Genomic DNA, 18,801 nt, shown 5'->3' on the forward strand with positions numbered 1-18,801 from the left:
AAGAAGAAAGTGCTGCAGTTCGTTGGCTGATTCATGACATAAAGGAGTTTTCCGACTTCAGCAATCCCCTGTCCCCAGGGGCACTTTGTATTAAAAAAAAACCCAAACTGTATAGAATTCATCTGCACCGGTTCCAGCGCTGAGTCTCCACCACTGTTCCCAGTGTCTGGTATTGTCTGCAGTGCAGTGAATCGGTGAGATCAGCAGCTCGTGCCATCTATTTGGGCAGAGCCGATGAGCTCACTCTCCGGGAGCAGTGGCGGAAACTCAGCGCTGGACCGGTGGTTGATGTGAAACTGCATCGGGGATTTCTAAAAGCAGAAATCCCTTTTAAGGTGCCCATATACCTTTACATGGATAACTACCAGGCAAATATTCATTCAGCAAGAGCTATCTCTTCCGATTTCCCCATACAATCGGTGAATGTATGAATGTTGGATGATCATTCATGTGTACTCTCTGGGGAGAGTGGAATAAGTCCAGCCAGACTCGACATATCTGTCTGCAGAACAAAAAATGTAAATTGCCTGATCCTTATGTTCCCCAACACCATCTGTCGGGGGAGAATCCTTTTGACCTGGTCAGGTCTGGCAGTGCAAGCAATGATCCACCAGCATTACAATGCAGTGTTACAATTTGGATTAGTCTCCACTGTATATTCCGCAAACCGTCATCCATCAGCAGAGATCGGTTCCATTTACGATCCCATCCGGTGAACCACAGATAAGAGATACAAAAATGAAACAATATGGTGGACAGCTTTACTGCAAGTTCTCCTCTGCATGAGAAAGACAACATCCAAGCTACTAGTCTCTACGGAACTCACCTCGAATTATATAAACCTGTCCACCTATCAAGTGTTTTAGACAACAGAACAGTCCATCTGACAACAGAGGGTGGAGAGCAGAAAAAGAAATAATGACAATAGTTGGGTGAGAGAGGGTTAGAGGTTAGAGCGCAACCATTTCAGTACCAGAGGTCATGCATTTCCATGACATGACTTCTTCGGCCTTGAAAGAGTATACAGGAAGACATTTTTTGTAACTTGAAGAGGAACAGAATAGAAGTAGAAGACCATTTTCGGGACATCATTAGCATTAGCATTGGAATTATAATTGAAGCCAAGTAGTTGTTACATCTTCTACGACACACATAAACATTTTTAGGATTGGGTGTACACGAACAAAGACAGAGGTCCACAGACATTAGATGAAAAGTGACAGGTTCTAAAGTAGGAACATTGCTAGAAGAACACATGAAAGATGGTCACCACCTATACCACCCTACTGATATTAAGGATCATCGAAAGGTTGTACATCATAAGCTGACATGACTATGAAAACTATGGCCTTAACAATGGAAGAGGACAAATGTCAGCCATCGGGAATGATTCATTGCTGAACCAAGGTCTTCCAAAATTAGGCATTTTCGACAACTTTTATCTAATGTCTATGGGGGCTTTAGATATATAGATATGTCTTGATAATTATGGAGAGTTAGAGCTAACCCTGGAGATAATATTTGGGCAATCTACAATTTAATTTTTTTTTATAATTAAAAAGATTTACTGTTGCCCAAGAACTTACCAGAAATCTACCGATCACAAAAAACTAAATTACTTACATGCCTCCATACATATTAGATAAAATTTGGCAAATTTGAGAAGGATTGTCAGACCTCATAATGTGTATGGGGGCCTCCCGACTCTCCCCTGACAGATCATGTTAGGAGGAAAGGGAACCGGCCTGCTGAATTCCATTGGTCGATCCTTTGTTTGGAGTGGAGATAAGCAGAAGATTATAGCAGCGGGTATCTCGTAGAGAACACAGGAACGCTCGACTGATTCTCAACCTGTCTTATGTGTTCCCTGGGGAGTATATAAGATGTTTTTAAGGGATACATGCACCGTGTTAATCCTAGACTCTTAGTAGATGTAGCGGTGTACAATCACAGACTTGAGGTTGTAGGTTGAGAATCGCTGGTCTGTACATCAAAATGCACCCGCACTATGATCTTACACAGCGCTGCACATTAACAGCACAGCATGAAGCCGAAGTCATGCCGCGTTACCCCGTGGGCTACATACACATCACGTTGTGAACCTTCAATGTTTTTGCTAAAAATGAACATTGAGATATAACGGTTTTGTGTGAACGTTATCATATAATTCAAAGGGTTATCCATTGATTTTTATTAATATTATATTATTATTTTGTGCCGTTATTTTTTTAATTACGAGATTATCATCTTTTTTTTTAATCGTTTTATGCCAGTTTTGTGATCTCTCCTAACCCCCCGGCCAAATACACATCCACATCCGACCAAGTGTGCATGCATTATCTACCTTGAGAACACAAGGATTGGGCCATGATTCATGGACGGGGCCCGAGCTTAACAGCCTGAAAATCATGGTACCAAGTTTGGGTCAGGAGACCTGGCGGCCAGTCCATGCATCGTTGTCCATCCTCGGACCAATGTGTGAATCCAGATTAAGAGTTTACCATCGGGGAACAGTTGAAGGCCGCCATACATCTTAACCAAAACTGGCAGTTTCGTCCAACATTTATCTACCGTGTATCAAGAGGCCACTATCACTATATTGAAGTCTGGTAATTGCAAGCTCCTTTTCTAATGTCCTAAAAAAACAAATCAGCCTAGTAATCTTAACACAGCCTAGGCAAATTTGTAAACTACTATCCCCGACACCTCAATTGGCTTTATAGATTTTCCTATAAACTAATAAAAGAACCCGGATATAATTTAAAGAGCTTTTATATGGGAAATGCTTTTCATTCTCGTGGGAAAAGCATTCAGATTACAAACATATTTGAGACATTTCTAGTCTTTACAAAGCGTCCGATTAACATATATATTATTTTTTTATTATTATTTTTTTATTTATTTTTTTAATTTATGAGACAGTGAAGCAGGGCAGGATCACAGATACTGACTACAGGTACATTACAGTGCCTTAAAGGAGTCCCAACATGGGGTTAATAAGATTGGGCTAAAAGGAGATAAAAGGACCAAGAATTTGTTTTTTCTTTTTTATTTAACAAAGAAAAAGAAAATACTAAAAAAGATAAAATATAGTTTATATAACATATATAGTATATATGATATAGCGTCATGGCAGAAAGTGTTGGCACCCTTGAAATTCTTCCAGAAAATGAAATATTTATCCCAGAAAATTATTGCAATTACACATGTTTTGTGATACACGTTTATACACGATTACACTTCAAAAAACTACTTGCTTTTTATCTTGTTACTCCTACTGATTTCGGGGGACATATCCCCCAACCCCGGTCCCCCATCCCCCAACCTCAACCGCTACCCTACCTCATATCAAAACCATACTAACCTTATTAATATTACTTGCACTCCCTCATCTCTCCTTTTCAATTGTGCCCTTTGGAATCCACGGTCTGTATGTAACAAGCTTCCTTTCCTGCACAACTACTTTGTGAACAACTCTCTGAATCTGTTGGCCCTCACTGAAACCTGGATCCAGGACTCTGACACGGTCTCCCCTGCTGCCATTTCCCATGGTGGCTTACAATTCTCCCATTCCCCAAGACTCACAAACAGACCTGGTGGTGGAGTCGGCATACTCTTGTCCCCCCAATGCACGTTCCAGGTTATACCCCCAGTTCCCTCACTTTCATTCCCTTCTTTTGAGGTCCACACCATCAGGCTCTTCCGTCCCCTCTCCCTCAGAGTAGCGGTCATATACCGGCCCCCAGGCTCACCCACCCACTTCCTGGAGCACTTCTCAGCCTGGCTGCCACACTTCATGTCCTCAGAACTACCAACCCTTATCCTGGGAGACTTCAACATCCCCATTAACAGCCCCACGTCCACATCTGCATCCCAGCTTCTATCACTAACCACTTCCCTAGGCCTCTCACAGCTCTCAACCTCTGAAACACACAAAGACGGTAACACCCTGGACCTGGTCTTTGTCCGGCTCTGTTCAATCTCTTACCTAGATTACTCACCACTTCCTCTCTCTGACCACAACATTCTCTCCTTCACACTCACAATTCCTCGCCCACCCCAGCACTCTCCTACCTACCACACATTCAGAAATCTACAAGCCATTAACCCTCATACACTTTCAGACTCCCTACACTCATCACTGTCCCCAATCTCTTCTTTTTCCTGTCCTGATCTGGCTGTACATCAGTACAACGACACTCTTAGAAGCACCCTAGACCAAGTAGCTCCCCTCACCCTCAGAACCTCCAAACACAGAGTGAAACAGCCCTGGCTCACATCGCAAACCCGATTTCTCCAGCGATGCTCTAGGAGTGCTGAACGCTTATGGAGGAAAACTCGCACCCCAGAAGACTTCATACACTTCAAATTTATGTCAAGGACCTATAACTCTGCCCTTCACCTCGCCAAACAGTCCTACTACACCACCCTGATCTCCTCACAATCCAACAATCCCAAAAATCTTTTTAACACCTTTCACTCCCTCCTCAGGCCAAAAGCACAAGACCCTATCACAGACATTTGTGCTGATGACCTGGCCTCCCACTTTATAGAGAAAATAGACAATATCCGTCAGGAAATCCGCTCCCAGACACCAAGTGCAATGACTCCCATTCCTCCCTGCATCTCCCCTGGCTCACTCTCCACATTCGATCCCATCACAGAAGAAGAAGTCTCCAAGCTCCTCTCCTCTTCTCGTCCGACTACATGCACCACCGACCCCATTCCCTCACACCTCCTCCAGTCTCTCTCTCCAGTCGTCACAACTCACCTAACTACAATTTTTAATCTCTCCCTTTCCTCTGGCATTTTTCCCTCCTCCTTCAAACACTCTATCATTACTCCATTACTAAAAAAAACCACCCTTGACCCATCATGCACAAACAACTACAGACCGGTCTCCAATCTCCCCTTCATCTCAAAATTCCTGGAGTGCCTAGTCTACTCCCGCCTTACCCGTTACCTCTCCACTCATTCCCTCCTAGACCCTTCACAGTCCGGGTTCCGCCCCCTACATTCGACAGAAACTGCACTCATCAAGGTGACCAATGACCGTCTGACAACAAAATGTAACGGTGACCACTCTCTGCTTATTCTCCTCGATCTTTCTGCAGCTTTTGACACGGTTGACCACCCTCTCCTACTCGCTAGGCTCCAGTCACTAGGCATTAAAGACACTGCTCTCTCCTGGTTCTCCTCCTATCTTTCTGACCGCTCCTTCAGTGTTCTGTTCTCTGGCTCCACTTCATCTCCTCTTCCTCTCACTGTCGGGGGTACCTCAGGGCTCAGTCCTTGGCCCCCTTCTCTTCTCCCTCTACACGGCCCCAATTGGACAGACCATCAGCAGGTTTGGCTTTCAGTACCATCTTTATGCTGATGACACACAACTATACACGTCATCCCGACCTTACCCCCGCTGTACTACAGAATGCCACTGACTGTCTGTCCGCAGTCTCCAACATCATGTCCGCACTCTATCTGAAACTCAACCTCTCCAAAACTGAACTTCTTCTGCTCCCGCCTTCTACTAACCTCCCTAAATCTGACATTTCCCTCTCCGTGGGTGGCACTATAATAACACCCTGGCAGCAGGCGCGCTGTCTGGGTGTTATGTTTGACTCCGATCTCGCCTTCACCTCCCACATACAATCTCTTGCCCGCTCGTGCCGCTTACACCTAAAGAACATCTCTAGAATCCGCCCTTTTCTCACCATGGAAACAACAAAAACCCTCACTGTCGCCCTGATCTGTTGTGAATTCTGTTGTCGGGCTCCCTCCTGTGGTCATGAATGGTACTTCGGCTGGTTCTGTCCATGGACTTCCTCTGGTGGGTGTTTCTGAGTTTCCTTCCACAGGTGACGAGGTTAATTCGTTAGCTGCTGCTCTATTTAATTCCACTTAGATCTTTGCTCCATGCCACCTGTCAATGTTCCAGTATTGGTCTAGTTAACTCCTGGATCGTTCTTGTGACCTGTCTTCCCAGCAGAAGCTAAGTTCCAGCTTGTATTTCTTTGGTTTGCTATTTTTCTGTCCAGCTTGCTATTTTTATTGTCGTCTTGCTTGCTGGAAGCTCTGGGACGCAGATGGAGCGCCTCCGCACCGTGAGTCGGTGCGGAGGGTCTTTTTGCGCCCTCTGCGTGGTCTTTTTGTAGGTTTTTGTGCTGACCGCAAAGTAACCTTTCCTATCCTCGGTCTGTTCAGTAAGTCGGGCCTCACTTTGCTAAATCTATTTCATCTCTGTGTTTGTATTTTCATCTTTACTCACAGTCATTATATGTGGGGAGCTGCCTTTTCCTTTGGGGAATTTCTCTGAGGCAAGGTAGGCTTTATTTTTCTATCTTCAGGGCTAGCTAGTTCCTTAGGCTGTGCCGAGTTGCATAGGGAGCGTTAGGCGCAATCCACGGCTATTTCTAGTGTGTTTGATAGGATTAGGGATTACGGTCAGCAGAGTTCCCACGTCCCAGAGCTCGTCCTTTATTATCAGTAACTATCAGGTCATTCCGTGTGCTCTTAACCACCAGGTCCATTATTGTCCTGACCACCAGGTCATAACACTGATCCACTCCCATCTGGACTACTGTAATGCTCTATTAATTGGCCTCCCCCTCACTCGACTTTCCCCTCTCCAGTCCATCCTTAATGCAGCAGCCAGGGTCGTCCATCTGGCTAATCGTTACTCGGACGTGTCCGCTCTTCGCCAGTCGTTACACTGGCTGCCCATTCATTACAGGATACAATTCAAAGTACTTGTTCTCACCCACAAAGCTCTCCACAGTGCGGCACCCCCATACATATCCTCACTCATTTCTGTCTATCGGCCTAACCGACCTCTGCGCTCTGCAAATGACTTTCGACTAACCTCTGCACTAATCCGTACCTCCCACTACCGACTCCAAGACTTCTCCCGTGCTGCGCCAATCCTCTGGAATGCTCTACCCCAAGAAATTAGGACCATCCACAACTTGCATAGCTTTAGGCGCTCGCTCAAAACTCATTTGTTCAAAGCGGCCTATCACGTTCCCTAATCAAACTCATTTTATGTTTGTGTGTGTGTAGCCCATTCACTATCTCCATCTACCCCCCACTCCCTGAAGATGGCTGGACCATCATTGTAAATACATCATTGTAAATACACACCTGTACTTTGTATCTCCCCACCTTATTGTAGATTGTAAGCTCTCACGAGCAGGGTCGTCTTATTTCGCTTTATTACTGTATTGTTAACATTGTTACCTATGACTGTTGTGTTTGAAACTGATAAACTGTAAAGCGCTGTGGAATATGCTGGCGCTATATAAAGACTAGCTATTGAACCCGTTCTACACCCGGGTGGCGAGCATTTATATTGGTATATTGTCTCCATCATGGTATGTGCTGCTCCATCCTGCGTCCCCATCCTGTCATGCGCTGCTCCATCCTGCGTCCCCATCCTGTCATGTGCTGCTCCATCCTGCGTCCCCATCCTGTCATGCGCTGCTCCATCCTGCGTTCCCTTTCCTGTCATGCGCTGCTCCCATCCTGCGTCCCCATCCTGTCATGCGCTGCTCCCATTCTGCGTCCCCATCCTGTGATGCGCTGCTCCCATCCTGTGATGCGCTGCTCCCATCCTGCGTCCCCATCCTGTGATGCGCTGCTCCATCCTGCGTCCCCATCCTGTCATGCGCTGCTCCATCATGCGTCCCCATCCTGTCATGCGCTGCTGCATCCTGCGTCCCCATCCTTATGTGCTGCTGCATCCTGCGTCCCCATCCTGTCATGCGCTGCTGCATCCTGCGTCCCCATCCTTATGTGCTGCTGCATCCTGCGTCCCCATCCTTATGTGCTGCTGCATCCTGCGTCCCCATCCTTATGTGCTGCTGCATCCTGCGTCCCCATCCTTATGTGCTGCTGCATCCTGCGTCCCCATCCTTATGTGCTGCTCCATCCTGCGTCCCCATCCTTATGTGCTGCTCCATCCTGCGTCCCCATCCTTATGTGCTGCTCCATCCTGCGTCCCCATCCTTATGTCCTGCTCCATCCTGCGTCCCCATACTGTTATGTGCTGCTCCATCCTGCGTCCCCATCCTTATGTGCTGCTGCATCCTGCGTCCCCATCCTTATGTGCTGCTCCATCCTGCGTCCCCATCCTTATGTGCTGCTCCATCCTGCGTCCCCATCCTTATGTGCTGCTCCATCCTGTGTCCCCATTTTTATGTGCTGCTCCATCCTGCGTCCCCATCCTTATGTGCTGCTGCATCCTGCGTCCCCATCCTTATGTGCTGCTCCATCCTGTGTCCCCATTTTTATGTGCTGCTCCATCCTGCGTCCCCATCCTTATGTGCTGCTGCATCCTGCGTCCCCATCCTTATGTGCTGCTCCATCCTGCGTCCCCATCCTTATGTGCTGCTCCATCCTGCGTCCCCATCCTTATGTGCTGCTCCATCCTGCGTCCCCATCCTTATGTGCTGCTCCATCCTGCGTCCCCATCCTTATGTGCTGCTCCATCCTGCGTCCCCATCCTTATGTGCTGCTCCATCCTGCGTCCCCATCCTTATGTGCTGCTCCATCCTGCGTCCCCATCCTTATGTGCTGCTGCATCCTGCGTCCCCATCCTTATGTGCTGCTCCATCCTGCGTCCCCATCCTTATGTGCTGCTCCATCCTGCGTCCCCATCCTTATGTGCTGCTCCATCCTGCGTCCCCATCCTTATGTGCTGCTGCATCCTGCGTCCCCATCCTTATGTGCTGCTCCATCCTGTGTCCCCATTTTTATGTGCTGCTCCATCCTGCGTCCCCATCCCTATGTGCTGCTGCATCCTGCGTCCCCATCCTTATGTGCTGCTGCATCCTGCGTCCCCATCCTGTCATGCGCTGCTGCATCCTGCGTCCCCATCCTTATGTGCTGCTGCATCCTGCGTCCCCATCCTTATGTGCTGCTGCATCCTGCGTCCCCATCTTTATGTGCTGCTGCATCCTGCGTCCCCATCCTTATGTGCTGCTGCATCCTGCGTCCCCATCCTTATGTGCTGCTGCATCCTGCGTCCCCATCCTTATGTGCTGCTGCATCCTGCGTCCCCATCCTTATGTGCTGCTCCATCCTGCGTCCCCATCCTTATGTGCTGCTCCATCCTGCGTCCCCATCCTTACGTGCTGCTCCATCCTGCGTCCCCATCCTTATGTCCTGCTCCATCCTGCGTCCCCATACTGTTATGTGCTGCTCCATCCTGCGTCCCCATCCGTATGCGCTGCTGCATCCTGCGTCCCCATCCTGTCATGCGCTGCTGCATCCTGCGTCCCCATCCTTATGTGCTGCTGCATCCTGCGTCCCCATCCTTATGTGCTGCTGCATCCTGCGTCCCCATCCTTATGTGCTGCTGCTTCCTGCGTCCCCATCCTTATGTGCTGCTGCATCCTGCGTCCCCATCCTTATGTGCTGCTGCATCCTGCGTCCCCATCCTTATGTGCTGCTGCATCCTGCGTCCCCATCCTTATGTGCTGCTCCATCCTGCGTCCCCATCCTTATGTGCTGCTCCATCCTGCGTCCCCATCCTTATGTGCTGCTCCATCCTGCGTCCCCATCCTTATGTCCTGCTCCATCCTGCGTCCCCATACTGTTATGTGCTGCTCCATCCTGCGTCCCCATCCTTATGTGCTGCTGCATCCTGCGTCCCCATCCTTATGTGCTGCTCCATCCTGCGTCCCCATCCTTATGTGCTGCTGCATCCTGCGTCCCCATCCTTATGTGCTGCTCCATCCTGTGTCCCCATTTTTATGTGCTGCTCCATCCTGCGTCCCCATCCTTATGTGCTGCTGCATCCTGCGTCCCCATCCTTATGTGCTGCTCCATCCTGTGTCCCCATTTTTATGTGCTGCTCCATCCTGCGTCCCCATCCTTATGTGCTGCTGCATCCTGCGTCCCCATCCTTATGTGCTGCTCCATCCTGCGTCCCCATCCTTATGTGCTGCTCCATCCTGCGTCCCCATCCTTATGTGCTGCTCCATCCTGCGTCCCCATCCTTATGTGCTGCTCCATCCTGCGTCCCCATCCTTATGTGCTGCTCCATCCTGCGTCCCCATCCTTATGTGCTGCTCCATCCTGCGTCCCCATCCTTATGTGCTGCTCCATCCTGCGTCCCCATCCTTATGTGCTGCTGCATCCTGCGTCCCCATCCTTATGTGCTGCTCCATCCTGCGTCCCCATCCTTATGTGCTGCTCCATCCTGCGTCCCCATCCTTATGTGCTGCTCCATCCTGCGTCCCCATCCTTATGTGCTGCTGCATCCTGCGTCCCCATCCTTATGTGCTGCTCCATCCTGTGTCCCCATTTTTATGTGCTGCTCCATCCTGCGTCCCCATCCTTATGTGCTGCTGCATCCTGCGTCCCCATCCTTATGTGCTGCTGCATCCTGCGTCCCCATCCTGTCATGCGCTGCTGCATCCTGCGTCCCCATCCTTATGTGCTGCTGCATCCTGCGTCCCCATCCTTATGTGCTGCTGCATCCTGCGTCCCCATCTTTATGTGCTGCTGCATCCTGCGTCCCCATCCTTATGTGCTGCTGCATCCTGCGTCCCCATCCTTATGTGCTGCTGCATCCTGCGTCCCCATCCTTATGTGCTGCTGCATCCTGCGTCCCCATCCTTATGTGCTGCTCCATCCTGCGTCCCCATCCTTATGTGCTGCTCCATCCTGCGTCCCCATCCTTACGTGCTGCTCCATCCTGCGTCCCCATCCTTATGTCCTGCTCCATCCTGCGTCCCCATACTGTTATGTGCTGCTCCATCCTGCGTCCCCATCCTTATGTGCTGCTGCATCCTGCGTCCCCATCCTTATGTGCTGCTCCATCCTGCGTCCCCATCCTTATGTGCTGCTGCATCCTGCGTCCCCATCCTTATGTGCTGCTCCATCCTGTGTCCCCATTTTTATGTGCTGCTCCATCCTGCGTCCCCATCCTTATGTGCTGCTGCATCCTGCGTCCCCATCCTTATGTGCTGCTCCATCCTGTGTCCCCATTTTTATGTGCTGCTCCATCCTGCGTCCCCATCCTTATGTGCTGCTGCATCCTGCGTCCCCATCCTTATGTGCTGCTGCATCCTGCGTCCCCATCCTTATGTGCTGCTCCATCCTGTGTCCCCATTTTTATGTGCTGCTTCATCCTGCGTCCCCATCCTTATGTGCTGCTGCATCCTGCGTCCCCATCCTTATGTGCTGCTCCATCCTGTGTCCCCATTTTTATGTGCTGCTCCATCCTGCGTCCCCATCCTTATGTGCTGCTGCATCCTGCGTCCCCATCCTTATGTGCTGCTCCATCCTGCGTCCCCATCCTTATGTGCTGCTCCATCCTGCGTCCCCATCCTTATGTGCTGCTGCATCCTGCGTCCCCATCCTTATGTGCTGCTCCATCCTGTGTCCCCATTTTGATGTGCTGCTCCATCCTGCGTCCCCATCCTTATGTGCTGCTGCATCCTGCGTCCCCATCCTTATGTGCTGCTGCATCCTGCGTCCCCATCCTGTGTCCCCATCCTTATGTGCTGCTCCCATCCTGCGTCCCCATCCTTATGTGCTGCTCCATCCTGCGTCCCCATCCTTATGTGCTGCTGCATCCTGCGTCCCCATCCTTATGTGCTGCTCCATCCTGCGTCCCCATACTGCCTCTGACCCGCTCGGCGCCGAGTGCTGGGGGGCCTGAGCAGGCGGGGACACCGGCACACTGTGGGGGTCAGGTGCCGGTATCGCCGCCAGCTCAGGCCCCCCAGCACTTACTATACTCACCTGTCCGGCGTTCCATCGCTGCGCGCCGCCATCTTCCCGGTCTCCTGGCTGTGACTGTTCAGTCAGAGGGCGGCGCCGGCGCGCATTAAGCGCGTCATCGCGCCCTCTGAACTGAAGGCCACAGACCGAAGACCGGGAAGATGGCGCCGCTCAGCGATGGAACGGGGACAGGTGAATATGGCCGATACTCACCCTCCTGGCGGTCCCTGCTTCTGCGGTGGAGATCGCGGTGTGTGTTCAATGTGAACGCACACCGCGATCTCCCGTGAGCGTCGCTCTGTGAGGCCCAGACTGCGCCGGCGCTTGCGCTTGCGCAGTCTATAGAGGCTTCGGACAGAGTGACGCTCCCAGCGTTATATTATAGAGTATTATTATTTCCTTTTTGTGTATTGGAGCAAAACAAAAATAAACCGAGAAAAAACAACATACTGGACATACAGTAATTTCACACAAAACCACAAAAATGAGCCAGAAAAAATTGTTGGCACCTTAACAAAAATGTGGGTAAACTACTTTGTTACAAGCATATGATGCTCATTGAAACTCACCTGTGGCAAGTAACAGGTGTGGGCAATATGAAAATCACGCCTGAAACCAGATAAAAAGGGGAGAAGTTGACTCAGCCTTTACATTGTGTGTCTCACACTAAACACTGAGGACAGAAAGAGGAGAAAAAAACTGTCTGAGGGCTTGAGAACCTAAATTGTTGTACAATATCAACAATCTCAAGGTTACAAGTCCATCTCCAGAGATCTTGATGTTCCTTTGTCCATATTGTACAACACAATCAAGACGTTTACAACCCATGGCACTGTAGCTAATCTCCGTGGACAGCGGAGAAAAATTGATGAAAGGTTGCAACGCAGGATAGCCCGGATGGTGGATAAGCCGCCCCAATCAAGTTTCAAAGAAATTCAAGCTGTCCTGCAGGCTCAGCGTGCATCATTGACACAGAAGTAAAAAAGTTAGACTGCAGTTTGTTAAAATGTACATGAGTAAGCCAAAATCCTTCTGGGAAAGCGTATTGTGTACAGATGAGACTAAGATAGAGCTTTTTCGTTAAGAACATCATTGTACTGTTTGCCAAAAACAGAATGAGGCATACAAAGAAAAGAACACAGTACCTACAGTCAAATATGTTGGAGGTTCACAGATGTTTTGGGGTTATTTGCTGCCTCTGGCACTGGGTGTCATTACTGTGTGCAAGGCATCATAAAATCTGAAGATTACCAAAGGATTTTGGTTCGCAATATAATGTCCAGTGTCAGAAAGCTGGGTTTGTGTCCTAGGTCATGGGTCTTCCAGCAGGACAATGACCCCAAACATACTTCAAGAATCACCCAGAAATGGATGGAAACAAAGCGCTGGAGAGTTCTGAAGTGGTCAGCAATGAGTCCGGATCTAAATCCTATTGAAATCCTATGGAGAGTTCTTAAAATTGCTGTTGGGAGAAAGCAACTTCACATATGAGAGACCTGGAGCAGTCTGCAAAAGAAGAGTGCTCCAAAATTCCAGTTGAGAATTGTAAAATGCTTGCTGATGGTTATAGGAAGCGATTGATTGCAGTTATTTATTCCAAAGGGTGTTCAACCAAATATTAAGTTGAGGGTGCCAACAATTTTATCTGGCTCGTTTTTGGGGTTGTGTGTGAAATTATGTTCTATTTGTCTTTTCTGTTTCTTTTGTGTTGTTCCAATATACACAAAGCGCTCTGCACTCTACGTCCATTCCCCGGCAGAGACACCGACTCACTCACCGCCGCGGTCCCGCACTTCCACCCTTCTCTCCTGCTGTAAATGTCCAGGGTATGCGCACATTGTGCAGATCCCCAGGCACTGTGCTTAAGGCACGCGACTGTGTGTGCTCTCCTTCTTAAAGGGACTGTGCGCGCCTTCCTAAAGTATCCCCAGTCAATGGCTGGGAGACAAGTACTACTTAAGGCACCTAAACTTGAATGGAGGTGCCTGTGCAATGTTGTAGTTTGTTTCTAAAATGCTTGCTAGTTCTCAGGTCCCAGTGCTCGTATCCCAGTATGCCTTCCCTGTAAGTCAGATCGCCTGCCTGGCTATCAGCTGTGCCCCCCTGCCTGTCTTCAGCCATGCCCGCCTGCCTACCAGCCGTGCCCGCTTTGCTATCAGCCGTGGCCGCCTGTCTGTCCGGACATCAGCCGTGCCTGCCTGCATCCACCTTCCAGGACCAGTTGTGCCCGTCAGTATCCGCATGCCTGTGTCCGTTGTGCCAGTCACTATACCATCCGTGCCTGTCAGTACTTGCTAAATCTACCATTCCTGGCCATTCCTGCGTCCTGTCCCTTGGAGGTCAGCTGCCATCTACCCGAGGTCAGACCTGGTGTTGCACCTGGTTCCGTCTCCCTCGTCCCTCCTCGGACTGCGGTATCGCCAGCTATAGTGCATCCGAGGTCGGACTTAGTGAAGCACCTAGTCACGCCCCATCCAGGCTCTCCCAGGATCACGGCACAGTGGATCCACCACCCAGTCCGTTACAGAAGCAAAACGTGTAATTGTCTTGGAGTAATACTTCATTTTCTGGAACAATTTCAAGGGTGTCAACACTTTCAGCCATGACTGTATATATAATATATTATATAGCATATATAATATAATATACTATATACAATATAATATATATAAAATATGTGAATATATATATATATATATATATATTACTTTATTATTTATTAATTTGTATTACGGTATCTCTTTTAGCTTTTTTAATTCTATTTTTTCTCAAATATATACACACACACAATAAAAAATAAGAAATATATATATATATATTATTATTTTTGTATTATTTAATTTAGCTTTTCAAAATTATTTTCTTGAAAATTACCTTTAATTATGATTACGGTGTATATACAGACATATACACGCTGACATATATATATATACACACACACACACACACACACACACACACACGAATACAATTAATCCGTATGTTCGCTTAAAATAAAATTTGGATTCAGGGATTAAAACCTTTTGAAATAGTAACCTGAGATTTTATTTGATGGAGATATAAAATGTGTCCTCGCCCTTTACGGGTAATTAGCGTGGCTGAACATGATCCCCCATAGCAGTAAAACTCATTATGAAGGAGAAAACATAGAGGCATCACACTCACTGGGCGGTCTGTTGGCTGACAGGTTTTTGAAGTGGCTGCCTTTTATCACTTCTGCGGAGAGTCTGCCGGTGGTGGCATTATAAAGCAGGCCGATGAGGATTTCAGGAGCGGCTCCGTGGACCAGTGATTGACAGGAGGACGTGCTCTCCGTGCATGACACTTCTGACATACTCATTTGGGAATCACAGCCCTGGAAACAAACAGATAAATCTTATATTGCAGGTCCTTGTGCAGAACAAACATAATGCTACGCGACACAGGAGTGCGGGAGAAAGTGGGAAATAACAGCGCACACCCTGTGCCAGGACAGTGAGTATTAAAGACCGTAGGGGCGGTATTAATACTGGCACATTATTTTCTTATGTCTCAGACGTGGCACCTTCCTGCCTTTTGGAAGTCCCAATAATAGCTAGCAGTCATTCAGGAGCCTGAATTCTGCATAAAAGTCAAGTAGGCGGTCCTACATAGTGATTGACAGCTAGCTCTACATGCACAGTTGTAAAGAGAAGACTGTCAGTCATTACTGGGACCGCCTATTGGACTCTTACATATTATAAAGGAAAGGCTGTCAGTCATTACTGGGACTGCCCGCTGGACTGTTACATATTATAAAGGAAAGGCTGTCAGTCATTACTGGGACTGCCCGCTGGACTGTTACATATTATAAAGGGAAGGCTGTCAATCATTACTGGGACCGCCCGCTGGACTGTTACATATTATAAAGGGAAGGCTGTCAGTCCTTACTGGGACTGCCCGCTGGACTGTTACATATTATAAAGGGAAGGCTGTCAGTCATAACTGGGACCGCCCGCTGGACTGTTACATATTATAAAGGGAAGGCTGTCAGTCCTTACTGGGACTGCCCGCTGGACTGTTACATATTATAAAGGGAAGGCTGTCAGTCCTTACTGGGACTGCCCGCTGGACTCTTACATATTATAAAGAGAAGACTGTCAATCATTACTGGGACCGCCCGCTGGACTCTTACATATTATAAAGAGAGGACTGTCAATCATTACTGGGACTGCCTGCTGGACTGTTACATATTATAAAGGGAAGACAGTCAATCATTACTGGGACCCCCTATTGGACTCTTACATATTATAAAGGGAAGGCTGTCAGTCATTACTGGGACCGTCCACTGGACTCATATATTATAAAGGGAAGGCTGTCAATTATTAGTGGAACCCCCATTGGACTCTTACATATTATAAAGGGAAGGCTGTCAATCATTACCTGGACCGACCACTGGACCTTTACATATAAACACCAGGGGTTACAATGAATAAAATACAAGCTATACTGAAAGTTTTCCCACATCAGTATGATCAGCTCCTCCTGCTTTACAAAATCCTGCCTGCAGATCAGATACCATTTTCAATATGACACGTTCCCTTTAAGACAATGCTCTGACCCTAGATCTAGGTGCAGATGATGACACTTGTGGTTCTATATCGTAGTGCCCCCTACAGATTATTCCAACAATACAGTCATATAATAGATACCACAACAGGGCCATCACCTTTAAAAGGGAACGGTAATTTCCACAGACTTTGCATGAATCAATAGTACATACGAAAATAAGAAATGTCCTGATCTATCTTATGAGAAAATTTAGTTTCTTTCTCCACTCATGAACCACTTCTTCATCTCTCTCCTGCCTCCTGAGCTCACGTTTCACAAGATTCACTTCCTTTTATTCTCTATTGAGAGGGTAGAGAGGAGGAGAGGTGAGGATCAGAGTGAGAAAACTGAAAGAGCCAAAAAGATTATGCTGAGCTTTCTAACAAGTCTTTTAGCTCATCCCAGAGCTGTATGCACAGCTACACTGCCCAGAGCTGCTGTATAATTTCCTTCTTGATGCTACATCTCTCTGTGGGCAAACTAAAGAATGAAGAGCAGAAATCCCTCATATGTCTGTGTGGTATATGGTGGAAATCACAGTACACAGTCTCCACCAGCTCAGAGTCAATTGACATATTGATATAGATATGTATATATTTTTTTTGCATATTTTGTGTTATAATATGTTGTTTCAATCTAAGACCCCTATTTATTAAGAAAATAAAGGAAAAAACCCTGTGAAAACAGACGAGTCCAGATCCAGAAAAAATGCAGAAATGTAATTATTTATTTGTGTAGATCATCACTTGACTGAACACAGCCTAAAACCATATGTTAGGTATCTTTTAGTTTTTACAGTAACCATCACCACCTATATCAGTCTTGGCAGTCCAACATCAGCATTGGAGAGGATAAGTGAGCCACAAAGGATCCCAGGTGTGTTGTGCACCATCGTGGTCAGGGCCGGCTCCAGGTATCGAGGACCCCAGGCGCAAAAGTCTCAGTGGGCCCCCCCCTTTAACACATACCCCGATTTATGATGCACAGATACGGCAGAGAAATGTATAGTACAATGCCAGATTTCACTTCTTACATGAGTGACAGCTATTGTAAATTCTGCAGTGTATATATACAGGACAGGAGGAGCGGTACTGTGCAGTGTATATATACAGGACAGGAGGAGTGGTACTGTGCAGTGTATATATAGGACAGGAGGAAAGGTGCAGTGTATATATACAGGAGGAAAGGTGCTGTGCAGTGTATATATACAGGAGGAAAGGTGCTGTGCAGTGTATATATACAGGAGGAAAGGTGCTGTGCAGTGTATATATACAGGAGGAGCGGTACTGTGCAGTGTATATATACAGGGGGAGAGGTGCTGTGCAGTGTATATATACAGGAGAGGTGCTGTGCAGTGTATATATACAGGAGAGGTGCTGTGCAGTGTCTTGAGCAGGGCGTTGTTGTATCAGAAAATCTTTTCTGTTTTGAGTTTTGTTCAATTTTGTTCAATAAGTTAAAAGTAACAAAACAAAAATAAACACAAAGGGATGTGACAAGGTAAGCCAGAAAAATGTGGCACCATAGCCAGAGACAGGTGCAATCAGGTATGTACAAATACGGTACAATACATATGCTCAAAATATCTACCAAATACTGAAGTCAATAAGACACGTGTATACCAGGTGTATAGAGGAAGCTGTATGCCACCCTTAGAGTCAGAGCAAAGGAGGGTCCAAAAGTACGACCAAATAGCAAGAGTAGATTACCTGAATGGACACTGGAGCTCTGAGGTGTCACCGTCCCCTCAGGCGGCTCGGGCATTAATGAGGGACCTGATGCTGAATCCTTTCCACAAACCCTAATGACCCAATTAGTGCCCTGTCATTAGAAGCTCATTAAACGCCTCCCTGTCCCGAGCAGTCATGTACAGTATGGGGGGATCCTGCAGCCCACCCCCTGACTGCTCCATACCATACACTGCCCTCTGTCGCTCTCATTATTATCCTGTGCATTTCTCTGTCATCGTTACCCCATGTTACACTTGTCACCCCCCACTACAGAGTAGCAGGGCAGCCAATGTCACCCCCTCCCGGACCCTAATGGCAGCAGGAAATGTCTGCTCCTCTATTGGGTTGGAACCTGATTTAATCAAGAAATAATGTGGATTTGTTGCCGGTGGCTGCAGGGGAAGGGTTAAGTGATGCCATGTCCTTGGTGGGAGCAGTGGCAGCTGCTGGGACCTGGACAGAGACAACCAATGTTGCTGTGACTGCACAGTGTGACCTGGAGGAGAGAAGCTGAGACTCCGGAGCAGAAAGCACGGGGCAGAGTCCCTCCAGTCACCAGCCTGGGGCCACAGGGCCCCAACGTACAGCCCACAGCTCAGTTTTATCCATGGCAGCAGCTCCCCTTCCTCCTGGCATCTGGTTACCCCATTTATGTGGGTCGGATTGTTATCTTTAAGGTTCAGCAATAACCTTCATACAGATGGGAAGGGGTTAAGCTTCTTCCTACCCCACTGGTGCAGGTTCGGGTGGGGCATGCATGTATTCTGGGGTTCTG

The 18,801-nt window shown here is 47.9% G+C and overlaps 2 protein-coding genes across 2 annotated transcripts in view; both read right to left on the minus strand.

Annotated features, from left to right (window-relative positions):
• SERTAD4 (SERTA domain containing 4) overlaps positions 1 to 18,801 on the minus strand; it is a 371,017-nt gene that overhangs the window by 107,861 nt on the left and 244,355 nt on the right. The window lies entirely within an intron of this gene.
• The window catches only part of SYT14 (synaptotagmin 14), a 169,142-nt gene that overhangs the window by 4,242 nt on the left and 146,099 nt on the right, over positions 1 to 18,801 (minus strand). The window contains exons 7-8 of the mRNA XM_069768562.1: positions 14,893 to 15,082; positions 827 to 883 (exon numbers count right to left, since the gene is read on the minus strand). Of these exons, the coding sequence (XP_069624663.1) occupies positions 827 to 883; positions 14,893 to 15,082 (247 nt within the window). The remainder of the gene's footprint in view (positions 1 to 826; positions 884 to 14,892; positions 15,083 to 18,801) is intronic.

Source organism: Ranitomeya imitator, chromosome 5 (assembly GCF_032444005.1).
Source record: "Ranitomeya imitator isolate aRanImi1 chromosome 5, aRanImi1.pri, whole genome shotgun sequence".
In the NCBI taxonomy this organism is placed as follows: Eukaryota; Metazoa; Chordata; class Amphibia; order Anura; family Dendrobatidae; genus Ranitomeya; species Ranitomeya imitator.